Raw genomic sequence first — 27,302 nt, forward strand, 5'->3', positions numbered from 1 at the left:
GAGTAAGATCCCTGAATAAAACTAGAAACTTTTAGGTTGTGTGTTCCTCTTCAGTCCACAACTGAGGTAAGCGGCACATCGTTCGACAGAGCCATTCAGACATAAATGAGTACATGCATAGCTGGAAAATTGATGTTACTGCTCTCCAATAATTGTAGCCTGAAGCATTAGAGTCACTTTTGTGAGTTTCAGTGTGATTGGTTAAGAACAATAGAAAAGATCCCATTCAGGTCCTGACTGGCAAGAAAGAAGAGGGATATGTTAAAAAACAAAAAACAAAAAAAAAAATAAAAACCGAATTTCAGAATCAAAAAAAAAAAAAAAAAAAAAAAAAAAACAATTGAGTAAATTTTAAAAATATAATTGGCTTTAGAGATTGGTTCACGAATCAAGCGTCATCCCATCTAACGAATGAGTAGAGGGGAGCTCCAAAGGGCTACAGAACAGGAAAGGTTTTTTTAAGGTACAACGAGGAAGTCATCAATAAAAAAGATGATTTAAGGTTTAGGTAACCTACCTTTGGGGAATGGAAAGGGTCTATGTGCCAGGTTACCTCATCTTCCCTTGGGGGGATGGAGAGGCCCCATGTGACAGATTACCTCATTGGTGCCAACCAGAAAATTCTTAACTGACTAGTTAAGGCTACATTCCCAGGGAAAGTTGAAGCTTCAATTAGGTTAGGTATCAAGGCCCAATTTTGTGTCATGGCCTATCATAAGTAACCCATTTTGAGCCTGTGGTTTTCTTTTGAACAAATGGTGGGCTACCCTGAAAAAGATGGACAACAAGGTCTGCTTCTGGTTCCACGCAAAACCTCTCTCTTGCCTGCATAGTTAGGGATTGTCTCACTCATTGAGGAACACTTTTATCCATGTAATACTTTTTATCCATATCCCCAGATACATGCAATTCCTCTTGAGAATCAAACAAAAAGCAACTTAATTGATGCTAGTTTGGGTAATGCACAGAAGGTGTGATTTTTCAGTTGAAGCACATATGCAAAAGGCAGCACGTGAACCCTGAAATAAAAGGGTATCTGAACCCCATGATCTCATCTTTCTGCTAGGAAGTGATGATTATGTCTGCAGACCCTGGTATGACGTTTTGTATGTGGAGTTGAGATTATCTCAGAAAAACAATTGCAAAATGTGCATTTCAGAAAGAAGTTAATAATGTTTATGTAGTTCTTTAAAGACAGTAGCAGAAATAGCTCTAAGGACACATCAGTAAAGGGTGAAAAAATTTCAGACATGTTTAGAAGAAAGCACTGTGAAGTCAAAAATGATAGAATCAAGCTGAGCATGTGATTGTCCTAAACATTAATAATTGTGTGAATTTCATCTCCAAAATGTGATTCTTTCATTCCTGAAAACATGGAGCAATACTACTTTGCAGTGATAGTTAAAGAGGACATTAAGAGTACCTGGAATAGGGACTTCCCTGGCAGTCCATGAGTTCAATCCCTGGTCAGGAACTCAGATCCTGCATGCTGCACGATGCATGGGAAAAAAAAAAGTGCCTGGAATAGTAAAAGTAAGAGAGAAATTGAGGTGTCATGTTTATTCACTGCTCTAACAAATGATCATCGGGCACAAACTGGATTTTCAGGATCTTTTTCTAGGTGCATGTGAGAAATTCAGGCACAAGAGAAACAAAGATCCTGCCTTTGTGCAGTTTCTATTATGTTTAAGAAAACACAAGAAACATGAAATAAGAATACTAAATTATATAGTATGTTAGAATATGTTGCAATGGAAACAAGGAGAGAAGGCGATTTTCCTGAGCAGAGGGGATGGGATGTAATATTACACAGAGAAGTAAGGAAGACTCCTTAATAAGAGCACCACTGAGAAAGGATGAGCCCTGTGAGGTTTCATGTTGTTGTTCTATTAAAAGATAAGTGAGGTACATTAAAATTTTGAGGAGATCTTTTGAGCAAACATCAGTTCAAACTGGACAGCCCCAAACCAAACTAGGGGAAAGACTTTTGCAGAGCAGGAAGGGAAACAAAACAGGGATATTATTTGATTGGCTCTAGCTTAAGGCATAGCCTTATTTGGGAAAGCCTAGTGGGCTGTTTTTGATCAGTTGTTCTTAAGTTTCTATTTCTTCCCTTGGAGGCATTTACAAGAATTTACTCTGGTTCAGGTTTCCCTTTGCTTACAAAGCTGTTAAAACATTGGAGCCACCTCAGTCTAATGGCTTCCTTGTTTAATTACAGTTCCAAGCAAAAGAAGCAGGTGCTACATGGTTTCAGTGTGTGGGGCTCCCACAGGTGTCCTCAGGAGGTCCAGTCCTTTTAGCCATTGGCCTGCTTGGCTCACTGCAGAGACTCTCACTGGGTGTCCATTAGAAAACTTAACTCTGCTGTTCTCTTAGAGTCTGCATATCTACAGCCCCACAGACTGGGGCTGAGAGGCAGGCAGCCTGGCCTTTCTGAGACAACTTCTCACAGTTTCATCTCTGCACTGACCCTATCCATTAGCATCACCTAGGGACCCATTGGAAATGCTAATTCTCAGTTCAGAACTCAGACCTATTGACAGACACCTTGGAAGAAAGGTCCAAGTACCAGTGTTTTAAGAAACCTCCAGGGGCAACACACCATTGTAAAGCAATTATACTCGAATAAAGTTGTTAAAAAAAAAAAGGCGAAGCCTCCAGGGGCTTCCCTCATGGCGGCGCAGTGGTTAAGAATCCACCTGCCAATTCAGGGGACACGGGTTCGAGCCCTGGTCCGGGAAGATCCCACATGCCGTGAAGAAACTAAGCCCGTGCGCCACAACTACTGAGCCTGCACTCTAGAGCCTGGGAGCCACAACTACTGAGCCCACGTGCCATAACTACTGAAGCCTGTACGCCTAGAGCCCATGCTCCACAACAAAAGAAGCCACCACAATGAGAAGCCTGTGCACCGCAACAAAGAGTGGCCCTGCTCGCAGTAACTAGAGAAAGCCTGCATGCAGCAACAAAGACCCAATGCAGCCAAAAATAAATAATTAATTTTTAAAAAATTAAAAAAAAAAAGAAATCTGGACTTGGTTCATCACTGGTTCCTTCTGAGGCCTTTCTCCTTGGCTTGTAGATAGTGATCTTCCTTTCTTCACATGGTCTTAATTCTGTGCGCATCTGTATCCTCATCTCCTGTTTTTATAAGGGCACCAGTCATATTGCATAAGAGTCCACACTAATTACCTCATTTTAACTTAATTATCTCTTTTTAAAATAAATGTATTTATTTATTTATTTGGCTGCATTGGGTCTTCATTGCTGCGCGCATGGGCTCTCTCTAGTTGCGGTGAGTGGGGGCTACTCTTTGTTGCAATGAGCGGACTTCTCAGGGATTCTCACAGCGGTGGCTTCTCTTGTTGCAGAACATGGGCTCTAGGCACGGGGGCTTCAGTAGTTGTGACATGCGGGCTCAGTAGTTGTGGCTCGTGGGCTCTAGAGCGTAGGCTCAATGGTTGTGGCGCACAGGCTTAGTTGCTCTGCGGCATGTGGTAACTTCCTGGACAAGGGCTCAAACCTGTGTCTCCTGCATTGGCAGGTGGATCCTTAACCACTGCGCCACCAGGGAAGCCCAACATATGAGTTTTTTTTTTTTTGGCTGCACCATGTCTTAGTTGCGGCACATGGGATCTTCATTGCTGGTGCGGAATATTCGTTGCAGAATGCGGGATCTTTAGTTATGGCGTGCGGGATTTTTAGTTGCAGCATGCGAACTCTTAGTTGCATGTTAGTTGCGGCATGTGAGATCTAGTTCCTTGACCAGGGATCGAACCCGTGCTCCCTGCATTGGGAGCACAGAGTCTTAGCCACTGGGCCACCAGGGAAGTCCCCAATATAAGTATCAATAAGTATCAATCTTTGTTGATACTTATTGAATTCTAGTGTTGTTTAATTGTCTGAGACTCACTTCCTGGATGGCTCCTCATTACTGTTACATTATTGTAAATTTTAACTGAATTATTAAAAGGATATTCTAAGTTTGTTTCTGAAGCTTATTACAGTCAAGCCATTCAAGATGGCTGCTGAACCCTGGCTTGTTCTTGTTCTCTGTACATCCCCTGATTGACCAGTCCCTGCTTCACTCACACGGCTATCCAATCCTCTTAATTATAGGACTTAATCAGTAACTGCTTATGTGCTTGCCCCCGGCCTCATCTGCTGGTTTCCCTGGTAACTGTTGAGGCAACCTGACGTCAATTCCTCCTATAAACGGTAGCCTCCTTCTCCCCCAGGTAGCGAAGTTTGCTGCCATGTCCTGCCTGCTATCACAGTGGGATGTTGCTCCAGGACCTTATACTTCAGTCTTGTTAAGATCCCCTAACCAATAAACATCTCTGTCACTGACTCTGGGCTGTCTCTTCAGTCTTGAGGCTGGGAAAGTACAGAGCTTGCAGGCCTGCGGGGTGCAGCCCAACACACAGTAATCTATCTTTGATGTAGGTCGAATGCCCTATGACCTGCAACCAGGAGATTATGCATATTGAAAAAGACATCAGATAAAGGACTCTTTACAGTCACGTTGGAAGGGGCCATATCAGGTCACCACTCCTGAATGCAAGTCTTTGTTTCTAACACTTGGCTTCAACTAACTGAGACCAGCACTACCAGACCAGGATGAGAAGACAACATTGGAAATAGAGAGCTGACCCAAAATGCCAGACCAGGCCTGTATACTAATTACTTTGTTAATTGCTCAGACTTCTCCTTATGAACCAAACTTATTTTCCTTGGGCTCAATAATATGCAAGTTTCAAAAATTCAATTCAATTGCTGGGTTTGTGACCAATTACCTATGTCCAGCACTTCTGGACTACCTCAGTGGATTTCACCTCTCCAGGGTTCAGACTGGCTAGCCCTTAGGGATTTATCTTAGAAGAAATTCTAGTGCTGTGTAAGCCACTCCCAATATCACTAAATGGGACCCTCTAACATGGCCTATTAATGATACCTGTTCTGGGACTTCTCTGGTGGCACAGTGCTTAAGAATCCACCTGCCAATGCAGGGGACACGGGTTCGAGTCCTGGTCCAGAAGATCCCACGTGCCACGGAGCAACTAAGCCCGTGCGCCACAACTACTGAAGTCCATGCCCCTAGAGCCTGTGCTCTGCAACAAGAGAAGCCACTGCAACGAGAAGCCTGTGCACCACAATGAAGAGTGGACCCCGCTCACCGTAACCTGAGAAAGCCCGCAAGCAGCAACGAAGACCCAATGCAGCCAAAAATAAATAAATAAATTTATTTTTAAAAAGGTATTATCTAATTTTTTTAAGATGATACCTGTTCTGAACCTGGACCCTAAATATTCCTTTTCGCAGGATGTTAAATATATTGGGTCGTTCCTAATGGGATCCAGTGGATTTATGGAACAAGTTTATGGCCTTGGCTCCTCCTGAGTTGGTTAGAAAGATGCACATTTGGTTTCCCTTGGGCTTAAAGTCATCTATGGGTAGCCTCAGAAACAGCCCCTGCCAACTTGCCTTTAATGTGGGCTCACTGGGTTCTATCAGTTTTCCAACATGATTATTTGGCCACAGTATTTATTCCTTCACTTAGAGTAGAAGATTTCATTATTCACAAAGAGACTTTAACAAAATTTGCCCAGCAAGACTTAAATGATAGTAATCAAGCCATTAACTTGCTCAATTTGGAAGTCTCCATGATAAAAGTGATCCTACAGAATTGCATGGCCCTCTATATATCAACTGCTTCCCAAGGGGGAACTTGTGCTATGATCCATGATGAATGTTGTGTTTTTATAAAGTCTGATGAGTCTTTTTTTTTTTCTTTTTTGTGGGCCATTTTTTTAAAACTCTTGATTGAATTTGTCAGAATATTGCTTCTGTTTTATATTTTGGTTTTTTGGCTGCAAGGCATGTGGGATCTTAGCTTCCTGGCGAGGGATCGAACCCACACCCCCTGCATTGGAAGGTGAAGTCTTAACCACTGGACCACCAGGGAAGTCCCTGATGAGTCTTCTAAGATAACCCGTCTTATAATATATGAAGAATCAAATTTCCACTCTGATTGATACCAGTTTGTGGGAAATACTAGGAAAATGGCTTGGTTCAGGAGGATCTTGGCTTAAATCTTTACTAATCATATTATTACTCCTATTGGCAATTTTAATTCCAATAATGCATTACAGTCAGAGTGAGGCAACAACCATACATAATGTCTGCCCATAAATTCCTTCATAAACCATGCTTTCACCTGCAAGCCTTCTATAGTATTACCATATTTCTTTAATTATATTGCCCTCTAAGTTTTTTGTTAGCTATTTAAGTTATAACAATACACTGATCATCAGGGCCTAGCAACTATAAATTTTTTTACGTCCTCACGTCTTTGTATTACCAATATCAATAAAAGTGAACTTGGGGTCCCATCTGGAGTTCATGAGACCCTGGCCTGCCTATTGCTCAGTCATAATCCTCCACATTTCCCTGGCTGGTTATAATCAGAACAGGTTCTGAAAAGATTAGATTCCTCCTTTTTATAATCTTAATACTTAAAAAATTAGTTAAGACTAGGATGAATTGAATTTGTCCCAGTTATTTGAACAGATTACCTATTTTTTTTTACAGTGATCCATCACAATTTTAGTAGCCACTCCATCTATCTTCTTGTTAATGTCACTTTTAACGAACTACTGAACATTTTTTTCTGATTCAATTCTGAGGTTTCTTTCATCTTATTTATATTGTTACCTTTCTTCTGAATAATCCTTACCTTTCTCCCCAGCATTAAGCCCCCCTCAACAGAGCTGACTAAGGAGATCCATAACATCATGCCTCACATCATACTGTCTCCCGTTTTTTTTGTTTTTGGTCATGCCGCGCAGCTTGTAGGAATTGACCCCGAGTCATCGGCAGTGAAAGCGCAGTCTTAACCACTGGACCGCCAGGGAATTCCCTGGTCTCCGGTTTTATCGTGGTGTCAATCATCAGCTGGCTCAGAGGGAGGGAGATAAAAGGTACAGTATCATTCTGAATCATGGGGTGCCATCTACAGCTCTAATATCCTCTAGTTGCTTCCTTGATGGCTATATTTTTGCTAGAATAGGGGGTGGGAAGCAGCCAAGGAACCATATTCTTGGCTGACATCCCCTCAGTGTATTTTTTTAAATTTATTTATTTATGGCTGTGTTGGGTCTTCGTTTCTGTGCGAGGGCTTTCTCCTGTTGTGGCAAGCGGGGGCCACTCTTCATCGCGGTGCGCGGGCCTCTCACTATCGTGGCCTCTCTTGTTGCGGAGCACAGGCTCCAGACGCGCAGGCTCAGTAGTTGTGGCTCACGGGCCTAGTTGCTCCGTGGCATGTGGGATCTTCCCAGACCAGGGCTCGAACCCATGTCCCCTGCATTGGCAGGCAGATTCTCAACCACTGCGCCACCAGGGAAGCCCGTCAGTGTATTTTTTTTTAATTTATTTATTTGGCTGTGCGGGATCTTCGTTGAAGCCTGCAGGATCTTTTTGTTTTTGTTTTTAGTTGCAGCATGCATACAGGATCTAGTTCCCTGACAAGGGATTGAACTTGCGCCCCCTGCACTGGGAGCCTGGAGTCTTTAACCACTGGACTGCCAGGGAAGTCCCCCTCAGTGTATTTCATTTGCAATCCATTTAGCAGGACCTACAGACTCCACATCTCACATATGTTTCTCCTCCTAGTCTTGAGTGCAGCTCTTGTGCAAACTCAACCCAAGGATGCCCTGGAAACCAGCCTGTTAACAAAAATCCTTCCTCACCACCCTCTGTCTTTCTTTCTGCACAACAACCACTTAGTCATTATTTGAATTAAAATAAGGGGTCATATCAAATATTCTATTCTTATCACCAAGTGCAAACCTTTCACAAGTATTTTTTTAATTAATTAATTTATTTATTTATTTTTGGCTGCATTGGGTCTTCATTGCTGCGTGCAGGCTTTCTCTAGTTGCAGCAAACGGTGCGCGGGCTTCTCATTGTGGTGACTTCTGTTGCAGGACACGGGTTCAGGCGCATAGGCTTCAGTAGTTGTGGCTCCCAGGCTCTAGAGCACAGGCTCAGTAGTTGTGGCGCATAGGCTCAGTTGCTCCACGACATGTGGGATCTTCCTGGACCAGGGATCGAACCTGTGTACCCTGCATTGGCAGGCAGGTTCTTAACCATTGCGCCACCAGGGAAGTCCCCACAAGTATTATAATTGAAGATATTTTCAAGACTCCACATAGCGGACTCCTATGAGGTTTTCTTAAAAGCAAAACATGGGAGGGACTTCCTTGGTGACCCCCCGCTTCCACTGCAGGGGGCGCAGTTCAATCCCTGGTTCGGTAACTAACATCCCACATGCTGCACAGCACGGACAAAAAAAATAAAGCAAAGCATGTGACATAGAAAGACAAAGAAAATGCAAGACTATATTGGGGCTCAGAGACCTCCAGGCAGTTTCCCAGACTCTTATTCACACAGTGCTGTGATTCACTTCTAAATTAAGCCACAGACATCTGAGTGGTGAACTGTGGCTTGAGGAGAGCTCAAGTCAGAAGATACCAGCAGGGATTTTTATGCCCTTCTGGTAACAGTCGAGCCAGACTGCATAAACATTACCATTAGCCATCAAAGTGACCCTAGTGTTGTCACAGGATTTTTGGATATTAAACAACACAAAATAAATCCTGCTGTCCTTATCTTAGCAAAGGGTCAAAGCCAGATATTCAGAAGTCCCTAGAGATAAAGTTAGAACTTTTCCAGTCCAGTTTTAAACAAATTCTACCTTACATGAAACAAGTGCACAATATATAAAAATTTATGGGATGCTGCTGATATAGTACTACTTACAGGGAAACTTACAGAATAAATGACTACATTAGAAGGGGGTTCTCAAATAAATGACACAGTCCACCTTAAGAAAATAGAAAGGACAAGCTAAATCCTACAGGCAGCCCTATAATAAACCTCTTTCAATGGGAGTCACCAAGAACACTGGATAAGTCACAAAACCCACATCTCTGGAATCCTAGATCTCCATTCTCTCAACCATTTTCCTGCCTGCACAGCAATAGACTTGACTTGATTCACTGAATCTAAGGGAATCCACAAAATGTTTATAGATTGTCCTGCAAGTGATATTGACCATAGGATAGATAATAGCTCTGAAGGTCCTGACAATTTCTGTACCTTCTCATCCTACACAGCCATAGCAGGAGAATATCTTAGCAGGTACCTTTAGCAGGTATATCTCTCTAGGGTGTTGTAATCTCTCCAACTACTTATTATTCACACCCAATGTTTCTGAACCATATGGTTTCCACCTGGCTCCTGTAGGTCTTCCAGCCAGTGACACCTGCCTACCGAATTCTGAACTCAGGCTCCTTGGCAGGTACCAGAGGCCAGCTGCCTCTTAATAATGCTTGGGAATATGAAACATTCTATAGGAACAAGGGACCAACTGCTCTTCTTCATACTTACTTATGGACCCACAAATAAAACTAGCCTCCAGGCCACATGGTATGTCTCACAGAGCCCTGAAGTCATTCCTAGAAGGTCTTGGGTAGCAATGCAAATTGGGCCAATAGTGGACAGCTATTCTTTGCCATCATGCTGTCCTCTCTGAAGCACAGAAAACCAAGGATTCCCACAAAATCTGTTTATCATTTCATGCTGGTAGAACACAGTTGTGTCCTCAACACACTCCACACAATGAACAGAGCCCTCAAGATTAAAGGCAGCTCAGAGTAAGGACTTTATTATTGTACAAACACGAGCAAATGTGGGACACAGAGTTCCAGGGCTGTGGGACTTGGAGACTGTATACATCCACAATGAGACCAAGAAATACACGAAGGTAAATCTCTGCAAGCTCCCTGGAGAGCCCATCTTATGAGCTGATTCTTTCCACACCTAAGCCAGTCAAAGGGTGAAAATGACACCCCCTGTAGGCCACTGAGGCCAGTCATGACTCCTTCCAGGGACTGGAGAGATGGCAGAGGTCTGCCTGACTAAGCTTGTAACTGACACACCCTGTGGGACTTTGACAGATGGGAACAGCAGGACACCTTCTACCAACTGGGAAAGGCACTAAGCAGTTTAGAATGTGTGCCACAGCTTCTAAAAGCACCTCACATGTGTGGCACTCATCAGGAATCTTCCTGTTGTGGATGTTTGTATGTATGAGGTTTCACTTCTGACTGACGGCTCTCTCACAAAACCTACATTCAGGGCTTCACTCTGGGGACAGTTGTTAGGTTGAACAAGGAGACAGCACATTCCCTGTACTCTAAAGCCTTTGTCCAGCATGGACTTCCTGTGCCGAATAAGGTTTGGCCTTTGGGTGAAGGCTTTCCCACGTCTGCTGCACTCACAAGCGCTGCTAGATACTCTCAACTGTACAGCAAGTTGGGAGTGCTGGCTAAAAGGCTTCCTGCACTCACTGTACTCTCACAGCCTTTCTCCAGTGTGAGTCCTCTGGTGGAGAACAAGTGTGTGTCTGTGGTTGAAGTCCTTCCCACACTCCCTGCACTCAGAGGACCTTTCTCCAGTGTGAACCTTCCAGTGCCGAATAAGGTTTGGCCTTTGGGTGAAGGCTTTCCCACATCTGCTGCACTCGTAAGGCTTTTCTCCAGAGTGAACTTTTTGGTGCTGAACGAGTTTGGAGATGCAGCTAAAGGCTTTCCCACATCTGCTGCATTCATAATCACTGCTATGAATTCGCCAGTGTACGTTAAGGTGGGAGCTTTGACTGAAAGACTTCCCGCACTCCCTGCACTCATAAGGCCTTTCTCCAGTGTGAGTCCTCTGGTGCAGAACCAGTGTGTGTCTGCGGTTGAACTCTTTCCCACACTCACTGCACACATAAGGCTTTGCTCCTGTGTGAACCTCCTGGTGTCGAATGAGGTTAGACTTGCTGCTAAAGAATTTTCCACAGTTACTGCACTGATAGAGCCTTTCACCTGTGTGAACTCGCCTGTGTTCAACAAGACCAGAGACTTGTCTAAAGAACTTCCCACACTCACTGCACTCAAAAGGCCTTTCTCCAGTGTGGACTGTCTGATGTTTAAAAAGGTCACAGCTTTGGCTAAAGAATTTCCCACACTGGCTGCACTCATAAGGCCTTTCTCCAGTGTGGATTCTCTGGTGCCTTGCAAGTGTGTCTTTCCGAGTGAACACTTTCCCACATTCACTACATTTATGAAGCTTCTGTCCAGTGCTAAGGGCTCCCCCAAGCTCAGTGCTCTTATGGGGCTTCATTCTGTCATGAGAAACCTGGTGCTGAAGGCCAGAGGTGGCTGGTAAGTCCACTCTGCCCTCACCATGTATGTAGGTCTTCTCTGGCACACAGATTCTGCAGCTTTTCACAGTGTCCCTGCCCTCATCCCTCCTGAAGAATTTCTCTCCACTGTGCTGCTTGTGGTGCTGGTGAAGGTCTGCACTGAACCAGAACTGCTTCCCATGTGCCTCACATATGTGTGGTTCCTGCCTGGCTTTCCCCCATAGGTATTCAGTCAGATGTAAGAGGTCTTTCAATATTGGGCCAGACATGTCACATGGGTGGGTTTTCAGACCTGCCACAGGAGTCCTGAACTGTGACACTCCTTTTAAATAAACACTCTGCTCAGAGGAAACAGCCTCAGCCTCCACTCCACACCAACAACCTGAAAGCAGAGAAGTGCCCAATGAGATGCATGTTGACTTTGAAGGAGGGGACAACCCCATCATAAATGTATCTGACATACCGAGGATAAGTCCATGGGACCGTTTACAGGACAGAGAGGCAGGGATAGGTTGAGGAAGGGATTGCTATGCAGTGCAGGGCCTCTGAAGGTCACAGAATGGGGGAGGCCTCCTGAAGGCAAGGACATGAGGGCAGAATGAGGACAGAATAGAGCAAACAGTTTCCAGTAGGACGTTGGCTGTTGGGACAGGCGAGTGCTAGGCAGAAGGGCATGTCCAGGCCCAGGAAACTCCAATCACAAGTAAGCAGCTGGTGTTCAAAGATTACTGAAGGATATGTGCACATCTCGTGACACATTAAGTGCAGGCCAATGTTGCAGACGAATGCGGAGTGAGCAGTAAGGAGGAATGGATGCAAGGTGGATGCCAGGGGCTAGAAGTCAGACTAGAAATAAGTCACAGTGTCCAGAATGGGGAAGGACATGTAGAAACACTGTGTGTCCACAGGCCTTGAAATCAAACACAGGTGGAAACAGTCAATATCTCTGGATTTGAACCCAACCTTGACATCATGCCCTTCCTTGGTGTCCACTCACCAGGTCCAGGTCCCTTCTGAGCCTCTTTCTCTGTGGCTGGAGTCATATCCACCTGGGCAGGCATCCAGGGCTCCTCCCCTTGCTCCAGCTGCATGACTAAATATGATCTGGAGGATGTAATTCCTAAGCGAAACCCAGCACTGGTGAGTACTGGCTCAGAGAAACCCACCCTATGACAGACCACAAGTTAAAGAATAATAATTATTACTGGGACTTCCCTGGCGGTCCAGTGGTTAAGACCCTATGCTTCCACTGCACGGGGTGTGGGTTCAATCCCTAGTCAGGGAACTAAGATCCTGCATGCCACACTACTCAGCCAAAATAATAATAATAATTATAATTATTACAAAAAGAACCATGAAGGAAGCATCCAAGGGTCTACATAAGTAGTGACTATGTGAGTGCCTGTAACTCCTGGTATAATGGAGCCCCAGAAAATGTCACCTGGAGGAAGGGGGCAGAAACTTGGGCACAGGGGTGTCATAATTCTAGACAGATTCACCAGCCCAGAAAGTGACCAAGACTATGGGTTCCATTGGGAAAACTATGTCTTGTGACCCCCAAACCTTTTGCTGCGTGGCTTTGGGGCTGCTCAGTAAGAAGTGAGGACACACCATCGAGCATAGCCCTGGCAGCCATGGCACCTACTCCAGGAAACATGGCAAGAAAGCTGTGTGGGAAGGACAGAGTGGTCCCTGTGGGAAAGGAGAAAGGAGATGGAGTTGGTGTGAGTGTCTTACCCAGGGAGGCTAAAAGTGCAAAGTTCTCCAACATCACATCCCGGTACAGGAGTCTCTGATCCTCATCAAGGAGCACCCATTCTTCCCGGGAGAAGTACACAAACACGTCCTCAGAGATGGCACAGCCCTGCAAAGATGGGGACAGCAAGGTCCATGAAAAGTGTCTCAAGTGAGTATCCCCACTCTACCTACGCACAACAATGTCTTGCTCACCCATGTCCCGAGGTCCCCAAGTCAAACGAAGTACCAGGCATTGATACCATCGGTCCTTTCTCTCTCCTGACTACCCCCAGTGATCACTGTGTCAGCCCACAGCAGCAACAAGCAGGTTGGGAGACAGATGCCATTTAAGCTCTGAGCCTGGCCCAGTTCCCCTGGGGAACCCCACAGCATACTCCCTGGACATACTTCCTAAACCTGCGCTCACTCTTTTCATTTAAGCCCCCAACAACAGGGTCCTAGGCCAATCAGTTTACACTCCCTCCTCTCCTGCACATCACTCTTTGGAACATGCCTGCCTCACATCTTCAGCTACCTACAACCAACTTTCTGGCCCACACCACAGACATTACCCTGGACTCCGCAGATGTCACTCTGTACACAGCATGGAGAGAACACTTGGCAATACAATCAGGATGCTATCTTGTTCCAAACCTCCAGTGGCCCCCACTGCCAAAGCCCCCATTCCTGCTTTAAAACTCTCCCAATCTGGCCCTTTTCCTTTCTTCAAATCACGGGCACCCAGAACCACATGCACACCTCAGTTACTCTGAGCCCTCTTCCATTTCTCAGTTGTACACTGTATTAAGTTTCCTATTACTGCTGTAACAAATCACTAGTAGCTCGGTGGCTTAAATCAACTCAAATTTATCATCTTACATCTGGAGGTTGTAAGTCCAAAATGGGCTTCACTAGGCTAAAGATCAAAATGTCAGCAGGATTGGGACTTCCCCGGTGGCACAGTGGTTAAGAATCCACCTTCCAATGCAGCGAGCCTGGGTTCGACCCCTGGTCAGGGAACTAGATCCCACACGCATGCCACAGCTAAGAGTTTGCATGTCACAACTAAGGAGCCTGCCTGCCGAAACTAAGACCAAAAAAAAAAAAAATGATGTCAGCAGCATTATATTCCTTCTGGCAGCTCCACAGAAGAATCTGTTTCCTTAGCTTTTCTAGCTTCTAAAAAACCTCCTGCATCCTTAAGTCCTTGCCCCTTCCTCCATCGGCAAAGTCAGCAACTATCATTCTGACATCTGTTTCATTCCTCAAATCTCCTTCTTTGATTCTGATCCTCCTGTGATTACACTGGGTCCACGGGATAACCCAGGATAATCTGTCCATCTCAAGATCATTAGCTTAATCACATATATAAAGTCCCTGTTGCGGGGCTTCCCTGGTGGTACAGCAGTTAAGACTTCGTTCTCCCAATTCAGGGGGCCTGGGTTCGTTCCCTTGTCAGGGAACTAGTTCCCACATGCGTTCGGCAACCAAGAGTTTGGACAACTAAGGAGCCTGCCTGCTGCAACTAAGACCCAGCACAACCAAATAAATAAATAAACATTAAAAAAAAAAGTCCCTGTTGCCATGTGAGATAACACATCCGAAGCTTCTAGGAATTAGAAAATGGACATCTTTGGGAGGTCATTAAGCTGCTTATCACATACATGTTGTCCCCACACCAGTCACAACTTTCCTACACCTAATTATCTGAAAATTAACTTTACAACAGACCTCCCCATTTCAGTGTCTGGCATTTCCATCCTTCCAGCAGCTAAACACAAAGCTTTGGGTCATCTCTCCTTTACTTCCTTCTCTCACAATCCACTTCAGAAAATAAAATCAGCCCTAGTAAAGTATCAGCATGAGAACACAACCTCTGTGCCACCTTCACAGCAATTACTCTGGTGCAGCCCATCAATGCTCATTTAGACTGCTGCAGTAGTCTCCTCCCTGATTTCCCTGTGGTGTGACCATATATAAAAATAAAATTCTCACCTATAACCTCTGCAGCAACTGAACCGAAACGGTCAGAAATCTCATAAAAACTGCCTTCCTGGGACTTCCATGGTGGCACAGTGGTTAAGAATCCTCCTGCCAATGCAGGGGACACAGGTTCAAGCCCTGGTCCGGGAAGATCCCACATGCCGCGGAACAACTAAGCCCGTGCGCCACAACTACTGAGCTTGTGCTCTAGAGCCTGCATGCCACAACTACTGAAGCCCGTGCCCCTAGAGCCCATGCCCCGCAACAAGAGAAGCCACCACCATGAGAAGCCCGCGCACTGCAACGAAGAGCGGCCCCCGCTCGCCGCAACTAGAGAAAGCCCGTGCATAGCAACAAAGACCCAACGGACCCAAAAAATAAATATATATATAAATTTATTTTTAAAAACCCCAAAACTGCCCTCTTCCCTTTACACCCATTTCCAACTTAGGGGCCAGTCAGCTTTCCCCCTCCCCTGCCCTCGAGCCTCAGCCAAAGGCAAGTGATGATGCCCAACCCCCTTGCTATTAGCAAGCTCTGAATAAATGTGAATAATTTCCACACCTACCATCACTCCGTCTCCACCATCACTCTAGCCCTTCACTGTCTGTTCTCTCTGCTGCCAGAGGAAGACTGCTGAGACTCTGCTCCACTTTCCCCATGGCTCCCATCATCCTCAGAATAGAGGGCAAGACACTCAGCTGGCCATTTCAGGCCTGAAACCTGTCCCCATGTTGTCTCCCCCAGAAAGGAAAGAGACTAATTGTTTGTTGGACACTCACGGCTCAGCTTCAACTCCAAGCATCTGAACATGCCTGGGACGCCTTCCATCCCTCATCTCTCTGGGTTCTACAGAAACTTCTCCATGTAACGATGGTTTAGACCGAGACTGCCTCCTCAGAGCCTGCAGACACAACTGCTGGGACAGGGGAGAGCAAAGACACGTAATCCCACATATTGGGAAGGTGAGGGCTCAGCTATCAGCTTGGCCACTGTCATTGGAGCCTGTGGGCAAAAGGGATGGGAACAGCCCATATCACACCAGGGGATGGAGGTGCTATTCCCGTCTCCAGGATTCTACAACCCCAGAAACGAGATGGGGTACCGGAAGCCCTGCCCCAAAGTGAAGTGCTCATAGAAAAAGGCCCCTCTCCTTGGCCATGATTGGCAGAGAGCTGACACCCTGTGGCACTGAGAATTCTGGGTACTGCAGTCTCCACCTCGACACCAGGTGTTGAGGGGCAGCCTGTGGTCAGAAGGTGAAAGGCAAACGAATTGAGTGCCTACTGTCTTAGCCTGCCAGTTGCTCCCAAGCCTCAGGCTGCATTTCATACCTCAGAGTCTCTGTAACTGGATGAGGTTGGTACCAAACCCGCGTTCAGCTGCCCGCCACTCAAAAAGCCAATACTCGACAAACAAGTGTTGGTGGAAAAGGAAAAGTTGCTTTATTCAGGAGGCCAGCAATCTGGGAAGCTGGTGGACTAATGTCCTAAGACCATCTCCAAGTTGCTGGTTAGGAGACAAAGGTTTTAAAGGCCATGTGAGGGAGGGGCTGCAGGATGCATGATCCACTTGTGCTCAATTCTCAGACGGTTGGCATCAAGGTGAAGTTTCGAGCATCAGCAATCTTCTGGTTTCAACCCGTCTGGGGTCTACGTGCTTGCGGTCAGCAGTTTTCCTCCGGTGGGGGTCGGCTTCATATAAAATCTCCAGTGCGCGCTTCATATCCTGAGCGTGATACAACGCTAGCTGTTTTGGAGGTTCACAGCCTGCAAATCCCAGCCTCATCCTTCCGAATTTGGGACCCAAGGCCAGCAGTTTCACCTCCATGTTGTGAAATGTAAAATGAAGATAAAACCTCCCTAGCAGACCTCTGTGAAATTGTTTAAATATTCCTCAAACATAAACGTCCATTCACTAAAACAGCAGAAAAAAATAGTGCCCATATCTTGGTGAGGTTAAGTATCAAGTGATTAAACCAGTGCCAGGTGCATGATTAGTGCTGAATACATGGTCCTTATCATCACAAACCTGGGCTCTCAGGTACCCATGTGGTAGGAGGTGAGTCAAGGCTGCCTACTTGCAGCGTCTGTCAAAATTCACATAAACAGGGCTTCCCTGGTGGCGCAGTGGTTGAGAGTCCGCCTGCCGATGCAGGGGACACGGGTTCATGCCCCGGTCCGGGAAGATCCCACATGCCGCGGAGCAGCTGGGCCTGTGAGCCACGGCCGCTGAGCCTGCGTGTCCGGAGCCTGTGCTCCGCAACAGGAGAGGCAACAACAGTGAGAGGCCCATGTACCGCGAAAAAAAGAGAAAAGAAAAAGAAAAAATTCACATACACATACCCTGAACCTACGAGTAGCCTTAACAGGAATGATTTAAAATTTTACAGGATAGCAGTGTACAATCTGTGCCATTTAAAATTATTTCAAGAAAAAAATAATCACACATACAGAATGACGTTATCAATTTCAGGTAGCCAGTTGCACTAGGGATATGTTCTAGACAAGATGATTCAAGATTTACAGTTTAAGAAATATTTTCCTGGGACTTTCCTGGCGGTACAGTGGTAAAGAATCCGCCTACAGTGCAAGGGATGAGGCTTCGATTCCTGGTCAGGGAACTAAGATCCCACATGCTGTGGGGCAGCTAAGCCCATGCGCCACAACTACTGCGCTCGTGTGCCTCAACTAGAGAGCCTGCATGCCACAAACTACAGAGCCCACATGCTCTGTAACCTACGTGCCACAGCTACAGAGCCTGCGCGCCACAACTAGAGAGAAACCCACACGCCGCAATGAAAGATCCCACATACCACAACTAAGACCCGATGCAGCCAAAATAAAATAAATAAATAAATAATCTAAAAAAAATTTTCCCTCAGGAGTAAATACAGCATAGTGTTGTAGCATAATTCTTCTATATCTTACTTTCAAATTCACAATTTTTGAACTTGCATTAGAACCAATCATGTTGTGTTTGGCTTCAAATTCAATGCAATCTAGCACATGGTGTCCAGTGTCTGACTTCACAGGCTGAGCTCTAGGGGGAGGCTTACCTGGGTTTGCAGCTGGTAACCCCATTACTGATTATAGTACCTTATGCAGAAAGCCTCACTCCTCCAAACTTCAGTCCCCTCATTTCTGAAACGGGGAAATAACAGTATTCACAGCACATGGTTTTTGGGATTATTACCTGGGGAATTACATGACATCCTCTGGTCATTCTTCCAACAGTGCTTCAAACCCTTCCCAATGGAGGACAGAAAATGACTCCTGACCATCCACATTCTCTTGACTTGATTCAGAGGATTTCAGGTGCTCAATTCCTCCAGGAACCAGAACCTCACCCCCACCAGACCCCCCCTACCCCAACTATCCTCAGGTAAACTGGCTCCAGTTGGATCTGTGTAGTAAGTGGAAGCTCAGCCTGAATTCCCATGACTCAAGCTTACCAGATCCAGTCTCCAAAAGGATTCCACTACTTGATACTGGGGTCCAAAGTGAGCACTAAACCCTGGGAAAAGGGAAAAAGTGCAGTTACTGAATTCTATGGAAAAGATTGCTCCATTCGTCTAGGTCATCTTTAATTTCCCTCAGCAGAAGTGTTTTTGTAGATTTCAACTAAACTTTAAAGTTTTCAGTAATACTGAAAAAATAACTTTGTAGTTTTCAATAAAATACTTAGGAATGAATATAATGAAAGAACATGTACATGTTTCATTATATTCATTCCTAAGTATTTTTTTATGCTATAGATTTGTAAATTTTAATCATTCAATTTTTGCTTTCTGTGTATTGTTAACATATAGAACACAGTTCATTTACATCTATATCCCTGTCTACCACACACACGTGTATTTATACATATATATAAAGAGAAAGAGAACTGTACACAGCACTTTGCTACATTGTTATGCTAGTGAGTCTTCTGCATCAATTGATATGATATGATTTTTCTTCTTTTTTTTTCTTTAGCCTGTTAATATGTTGGATAACATTCTTTGCTCTTCTAATATTAAACAAACCTGGCACCACTGAGAGAAATCTCCCTTGGTCATGGTATATAATTCTTTTTACACACTACTGAATTTTATTTGCTAATACTATCTTAATGATATTTATGTCTATTTTCATGAGGATAGTTCTACTAAAATTTTCAGATGTCTTAAATTTTCTTTACATTCTATTTTTTTAATTAATTAATTTTATTTATTTATTTTTGGCTGTGTTTGGCCTTCGTTGCCACACGCAGGCTTTCTCTAGTTGTGGCGAGGGGGGCTATTCTTTGTTGCGATGCACAGGCATCTCACTGCAGTGGCTTCTCTTGTTGTGGAGCAGGGGCTCTAGGCACGCGGGCTTCAGTAGTTGCAGTACGTGGGCTCAGTAATTGTGGCTCACGTGTTCTAGAGCACAGGCTCAGTAGTTGTGGCGCACAGGCTTACCTGCTCCGCGGCATGTGGCAGGCGGATTCTTAACCACTGCGCCACAAGGGAAGCCCATCTTTACATTCTATTATATGTTCTGTAAAGACAGTTGTATTTGGTATGCAGTTCTAAAATATCAATGTGTTTGTAAATCTTGTCATATGCCTGATAATCACCTTGATTCCTTCTTCCATTGATTGCTCCTATTTTGGTCATTTAGGTTGGAGTTGTATTTGTTGTTCTAACTAATGTGATTTCCTCCTATGCCCTGTGTGTTCATCCCTTGGCAGTTTTAGACATTCAAGATAGTCTTTCACTCTTTGTCTATTTATTTATTTTTTTTTGCGGTACGCGGGCCTCTCACTGTTGTGGCCTCTCCCGTTGCGCAGCACAGGCTCCGGACGCGCAGGCTCAGCGGCCATGGCTCACGGGCCCAGCCGCTCCGTGGCATGTGGGGTCTTCCCGGACCGGGGAACGAACCTGTGTCCCCTGCATCAGCAGGCGGACTGTCAACCACTGTGCCACCAGGGAAGCCCCAGTCTTTCACTCTTTAAATTTTGGCTGTCACGGGCTTTACAGAATAGAAGGCTGCAATTCTAAAAGAAATACATTCATTAATTTTCGACACAATATATTTTGCTTGTTACTGATACATTTAAATTGTTCTTGTGACTTCCCTGGCAGTCCAGTGGTTAAGACTCCGTGCTTCCAATACAGGGAACACAGGTTCAATCCCACATGCTGCATGGCACGGCCAAAAAAAAGTTTAAAAAAAATTATTCTTGCCTGTTTCACAAAAATATGCTCCTAATTTATCTTCTATTGGTTTCCTTATTTCTTTTACTCTTTGATACTTAACAGTTTTTTAAAATTTAAATGTCTGTGGATTTTCTAGGATATTTTAAAATTTCTAAATTAGTTTTGCTTTATTTAGAGAATATATTCTATACTGCTTCAATTTTAAAGCTTACTGAAAATTATTTTATGTCCCTAGCATTTGGTTTATCTTGGAGGAATGTACCATGTGTACCTGAAAAGAATGTGTATTCTGCTATAGACTGGAGTAATGTTTTATACATATCTACTGAATCAAGTTAGCTGATGATATTGGTCATATCTTGTATATCCTTATGGTTTTCCTGCCTATTCTATTAATTATTGAAAGAGTTTTGAAAGCCTGTTCTCAGGTACAAATACATTTAGCATATTCATTCATTCATTCATTCATTCATTTGTGGTAGCACCACATGGCTTGTGGGATCTTTCTTCCCTGACCAGGGATAGAACCTGTGCCGCCTGCAGTAGAAACACAGAGTCCTAACCATTGGAACACCAGGTAATTCCCCATTTAGCATTTTAAAATCTTTTTGATTTAAATCACTTGTTTAATAAGATGTCCCTATGTTATCTTTGGTAATGTTATTTTTCCTAAAGTTGACATTTTCTTATATTAATATAACCTCTCCAACCCTCTTTTTTAAAATAAATCTATTTATTTATTTATTTTTAGCTGCGTTGGGTCTTTGTTGCTGCATGCGGGCTTTCTCTAGTTGCAGTGAGCAGGGGCTACTCTTCGTTGCGGTGTGCAGGCTTCCCATTGCGGTGGCCTTTCATTGCGGAGCACAGGCTCTAGGTGCGCGGGTTTCAGTAGTTGTGGTTCACAGGCTCTACAGCTCAGGCTCAGTACTTGTGGTACATGGTCGTAGCTGCTCCGTGGCATATGGGATCTTCCTGGACCAAGGCTCAAACTCGTGTCCCCTGCATTGACAGGCAGATTCTTAACCACTGCACCACCAGGGAAGTCCACCTCTCCAACCTTCTTATGGTTAATATTCATGTCTTATTTCATTCCATTCCTTTTAGCATATACTTATGTTTGTAACTAAGGATCATTTGTTATACGTTGCATGGAGTTTGCCCATGCATTTAATACAGTCTGACAATCTCTCCCTATAATTTAAATATATGAGATATTTAAAGCAATAAAACTGGAAAAGAATTGTGGGTACAAATGTATAACTTACTCGCTCTTATCTTCTTAGAAAGGGATAAATCAGACAAAGAATAAGCATATAAATGATATTAAAAATATAACATTCAGGGCTTCCCTGGTGGCACAGTGGTTGAGAATCTGCCTGCCAATGCAGGGGACACGGATTCGAACCCTGGTCTGGGAAGATCCCACATGCCACGGAGCAACTGGGCCCGTGAGCCACAATTACTGAGCCTAAGCGTCTGGAGCCTGTGCTCCGCAACAAGAGAGGCCGCGACAGTGAGAGGCCTGCGCACCGCGATGAAGAGTGACCCCTGATTGCCACAACTAGAGAAAGCCCTCGCACAGAAACGAAGACCCAACACAGTCATAAATAAATAAATAAATAAATTTAAAAATTCACGACATGTCAATATTTTTAAAAAATAATAATACTATAACATTCAGAAGATACACATTCATCTTGATTTTACACTGTTGAACATTGAAAAATTACATTCACAAAGGGAAAAATGAAGCCACAACACAGATCACAAGTTTTATGAATTCTCTATGAATATATGTGTATTTGTTTACTAGAGCATTGTAATAATATGATTTATAACATGGGCTTCCCTGGTGGTGCGGTGGTTGAGAGTCCGCCTGCCGATGCAGGGGACACAGGTTCGTGCCCCGCTCCGAGAGCATCCCACGTGCCGCGGAGTGGCTGGGCCTGTGAGCCATGGCCGCTGAGCCTGCGCGTCCGGAGCCTGTACTCCGCAACGGCAGAGGCCACAACAGTGAGAGGCCCGCGTACCGGAAAAAAAAAATTTTAAAAATAATTAATAATATTATAACATTCAGAAGATACACATTCATCTTGATTTTACACTGTTGAACATTTGAAAAATTACATTCACAAAGGGAAAATGAAGCCACAACACAGATCTCAAGTTTTATGAATTCTCTATGAATATATGTATATTTGTTTACTAGAGCAGTGTAATAATATGATTTATAACAATAAATACGTATTTGGTCTTTTAATTTTTAAAATAAATTTATTTGGCTACGTTGGGACTTTGTTGCTGCACGTGGGCTTTCTCTAGTTGCAGCAAGTGGGGGTTACTCTTTGTTGTGGTGCACGGACTTCTCAATGCAGTGGCTTCTCTTGTTGTGGAGCACGGGCTTCAGTACTTGTGGCTCACGGGCTCTAGAGCACAGGCTCAGTAGTTGTAGCGCACGGGCTTGGTTGCTCCGCGGCATGTGGGATCTTCCCGGACCAGGGCTCGAACCCGTGTCCCCTGCACTGGCAGATGGATTCTTAACCACTGTGCCACTAGGGAAGTTCCCGTATTTGGTCTTTGTCCAGGTTTTGGGCACAGAACTCCTAAAACCTTAGGTATTTCCTAAGTGAGAAGAGCAATAAAAATGCCCTTATGAGGTTACTTTGGGAAAGCACAAAAGGATGGTGGGGCTGGTTTCCAGGAGAACCAACCACATGATTAGAGGGTTGGAACTTTCAGTCCTACCCCCTGACGTCTGAGGGGGTAGAGCGGTCGGAGACTGAGTTCAATCGCCAATGGTCAAGGATGTAATCAATCATGCCTGTGAAATGAAGCCTCCATAAAAACCCAAAAGAATAGGGTTCAGCAAAAAAAACAAAAACAAAAACAAAAACAAAAAAAAAAAAAAAAAAAAAAAGAATAGGGTTCAGAGAGCTTCCAAGTTGACGAACACATGGAAATGCAGGAAGAGCAATGTGCATGGGAACTCTGCACCCTTTCCCCATACCTTTCCCTGTCTGCATCTCTTCCATGTGGCTGTTCTTGGGTTATATCTTTTTATAATAAACTGGTAATCTAGTTAGTAAAATGTTTCTCTGAGTTCTGTGAGCCACTATAAGAAAATTGATTGAACCTGAAAAGGAGGCTGTTGGAACCTCCAATCAGTTCAGAAACCCAGGTGAAAACATGGACTTAACGACTGGTGTCTGAAAGGGTGTGTGTGTGGGGTGGGGGGAGCCTTATGGGACTGAGACCTTAACCTGTGGGATCTGATGCTATCTCTGTGTAAACAGTGTCAGAATTGACTTGAATTATAGGACACTCAGCTGGCATGAGAGAATTGCTTATTGGTGTAAGAAAACCCACCCATACACAATAGAATTGGTGAGACCATAATCTTTAGCAGCCTTTCTCAAATGGGGTTCCATGAGAGAATTTGTGCCCACAGAAAATGGTTTCAGTGGATACTGTCTTAAATACCCGAAGGAAAGTGCATGCCTAGGACCAGTCTAAATGCATAGAAGAATAATCAGTTCACTACCTACAATGGATTCCTTGGGAAACTAATGCTTAATTCTCTCATAAAATCAATTGGATAGAGTATACAAAGGGAGAATAATATAGGAATTTCAATAACACAAACTATCTTTCCTGGCTGTTTTGTAGCTCATGAAGAAGATCAGAATAATATCACCCCAAAATATGCCTCTTTGACATAAAAATTATTTTGAGCTGAAGGCAGTGAGAAACAGCAAACACAGAAAAAGCTCCCCCTTTTCTACCTAAAGGCAAGATATAAATTCTCCTTTTATTGGAGACAGATTATTAGCCCAGAGACTGGCACCAAAGGAATCTGCAATCAAACCACACAATATTAGGTTCCTCTTCCATATTTACCTTCTTGGTTTGCTGCCCTTGGAAGCCTAAAACTGCTTTTCTTCATTCTGTCATTTGTCTACAAATTTACTCTTCTTTGTCGAAGATACTAATGTAAACTAGAATTCTAAGTCACCAATTCCAGTTACTTTTGGTTTAGGTTTCTCCCATGTGTTGTGTGCTGCACATATTAATATACTGTTTTTCTCATTAGTCTGTTTTTTTCTTAAGGAGACCCAGCTGAAAACCTAAGATTGGCAGAGATAGAGTTTTGCCTCTCCTACACTAATTAAAATTACAAATAGTATACAGAAGTGTGGGCAGAAACATTTCCTGTGTTGGGACAACTTGTTAGAGGAATTCTTTGGTAGGAACTTCCTGTGAGGCAAGAAGCATGTCCTCCTTGGAACATTTAGTCAAGAACAAGGAGACGGACTTCCCTGGTAGTCCAGTGGCTAAGACTCTGTGCTCCCAATGCAGGGGGCCCGGGTTCGATCCCTGGTCAGGGAACTATATCCCACAAGCCGCAATGAAGATCGAAGATCCCGCCACAACTAAGACCCGGAACAACCAAATAAATAAATAAATAAATAACAAAGACTAAAACACAAGGAGGCACCCCAATGTGCACTGCAGCACTATTCACAATAGTCAGGACATGGAAGCAACCTAAATGTTCATAAACAGAGGAATGGATAAAGCTGTGGTACATATATACAATGCATTACTCAGCCATAAAACGGAACGAAATTGGGTTATTTGGAGAGATGTGGATGGACCTAGAGACTGTCATACAGAGTGAAGTAAGTCAGGAAGAGAAAAACAAATATTGTATATTAACATATTTATGTGGAATCTAGAAAAATGGTATAGATGATCTTATTTGCAAAGCAGAAATAGAGACACAGACTTTGAGAACAAACGTATGGACACCAAGGAGGGAAAGGGGGTGGTGGTGGGATGAATTGGGAGGTTGGAATTGACATATATACACTATCGATACTATGTATAAAAGAGGTAACTAATGAGAACCTGCTGTGTAGCTCAGGGAACTCTACTCAGTGCTCTGCAGTGACCTAAATGGGAAGGAAATCCAAAAAAGGGGGGACATATGTCTACATATAGCTGATTCACTTTGCTGTACAGTAGAAACTAACACAACATTGTAAAGCAACTACCCTCCAATAAAAATTAATTAAACACACACACACACACACACACACAGAGGCTGGGACAATCTATCATATGGCATTTGAGGGATTTTGTGGCTTTGGCAAGACTGAGTAAAGTGGAATCACTCCTGACACTGGAGGAGATTTTCAGTGTGTGTTTCTCTTACAACAGGTTGTTCAAAAGCAAGGGTAACTGTCATCAGGCAGCTATTTTACGACACCCCATCTTCTTCTGCCAGGCCAGGTTCCTTGTGCCCTACAAAACATTCTCCTCATGCAGACACTGGATAAACAGAATGCCCCTCCTTTGTGGAGGGAAGTCTCAGAAATGCCCACCCTCCCCCCCCTCCATCCACAGCCCTCCCGTCTCACCCCAAGGACCATTTGAAATAACATACTTAAGATTGCTACCCATGGGACCTCCCTGGTGGCACAGTGGTTAAGAATCATCCTGCCAATGCAGGGGACACGTGTTCAATCCCTGGTCTGGGAAGAGCCCACATGCTGCGGAGCAACTAAGCCCGTGTGCCACAACTACTGAGCCTGCACACTAGAGCCCACGAGCCACAAATACTGACCCCACGAGCCACAACTACGGAAGCCCGTGCGCCTAAAGCCTGTGCTGCGCAACAAGGGAAGCCACCACAGTGAGAAGCCTGCGCACCGCGACAAAGAATAGCCCCCACTCGCCACAACCAGAGAAAGCCCATGCGCAGCAACGAAGACCCAACGCAGGCACAAATTTTAAAAATAAATAAATTTATATATATAAAAAAGGATTGTTACCCCTAAATCTGATCTCCAGGCCTTGACCTAGTCCAGACCACTCTCTACACCCTGTGGACATCTCCAACCCAGCCCCTTCTGCAGAACGCCAGACCTTCCAGTCCAGCTGCTCATGTGACACCTCCACTCTGGGATATCTCAGAATCAACCATGTCCACTCTGAAACCTGCTCCCTAGTTTGACTTCCTGATTTCCGTTTTCAAAATGTCCATGAAAACAAAAACGAAAAAATTTTAAACTTGTTTTTTCACTTACTATCAATCACAGCCTCATCTGATGCAGGAGGAAATGTTGTTGTTGGTATCTTTAAAATAAATCCAGAACCTGATCACTTCTTCCCCCTCTCCTGGCTCTCGAGTCCATCCACCGTCAAAACATTTCTTGAAGCCGCTGCAGTGGCGTCTTTACCAATCTCCACGCATTCATCCTCACATTCCCTGCCCCAACCTAATCTGTTTCGCCCAGCGCAAAATGTGGGATAGTTTTAAAATCTCCACTCAGATCAAGTACTCCTTCTATTCGAAACTCTTATGGCTCCCAGAGCCCTCAGAATGAAAGTACAACTCCTCAACCCAGGTGTGACCCCTCACATCCTGCTCGGTGCTGACACGACACGGATCCCCGATCTCCCCAATGCCTCTGGCTCAGTCCGACTTCCAAGCCTTTGCACCTGCCGATCCCTCTGCCTGACCCCCTCTCACACGCACAATCACACTGTCAGAAACAGGGACCCCACAATCCCGGACACCGGGCCTGGGCTGCAGGCACGGGAGCAGGCGCCCCGCACTCGGGGCTTTAGTGTCTGGTGGGGTGAGGGCGCTGAGGGCCCGGAGGAGGAGCGTGTACCTGAGGGGGTTCCCTCAGCGCGGCCGCCGCCATCGGGGTCTGTGGGCGGAGTGCGCAGGGAGAGGCAGGCATCCGGATTGAGGACCTGGATACCGCGGTCCCAAGCCCTGCCCCGGCGGCAGGGTCAAGGCAGGCGTCGCCACCGTCGAACTTTGTCTCGCCTCCGAGCGGCGGGGACAACGCCTACTCACGCGTCTTCCCGATTCCTCCACCCTCGGTCCAGACCAAGCATTCAAGAGCCCCCTAGCGCTTGGATCCTCACAAGAACCGACAAAATGTCTGGTTGCGCCTAAGATGCCGGAAGTCCCGTTCCGACGTCTTCCGCACGCACGGAAACGCCCCTCTCCCGGGTCTTCATTGGACTGTGGCGCAGAGCCTTCTGGGTAATGTAGTTCTTGGTGAACCATCGGCCTAGGCACAGGTTCAGGTTCAGGGCCTGGGCCTGAGCTCCTGGGGAAAGGCT

General features: G+C 44.9%; 1 protein-coding gene across 1 annotated transcript; it reads right to left on the minus strand.

Moving 5' to 3' along the window:
* Positions 1–9,714: 9,714 nt before the first annotated feature.
* Positions 9,715–27,102, minus strand: ZNF671 (zinc finger protein 671). The gene is made up of 4 exons (XM_027097201.1): positions 26,840–27,102; positions 12,992–13,118; positions 12,252–12,374; positions 9,715–11,636 (listed from the first exon to the last, which is right to left on the minus strand). Exons 1-4 carry the CDS (start codon positions 26,909–26,911, stop codon positions 10,423–10,425), a joined length of 1,536 nt encoding a protein of 511 aa, XP_026953002.1. The 5' UTR covers positions 26,912–27,102; the 3' UTR covers positions 9,715–10,422.
* Positions 27,103–27,302: the final 200 nt, after the last annotated feature.

The sequence above is a fragment of the Aethalodelphis obliquidens genome, unplaced genomic scaffold (genome assembly GCF_003676395.1).
Source record: "Aethalodelphis obliquidens isolate GAN/ISIS:26980383/991018 unplaced genomic scaffold, ASM367639v1 scaffold113, whole genome shotgun sequence".
NCBI classification, from domain to species: domain Eukaryota; kingdom Metazoa; phylum Chordata; class Mammalia; order Artiodactyla; family Delphinidae; genus Aethalodelphis; species Aethalodelphis obliquidens.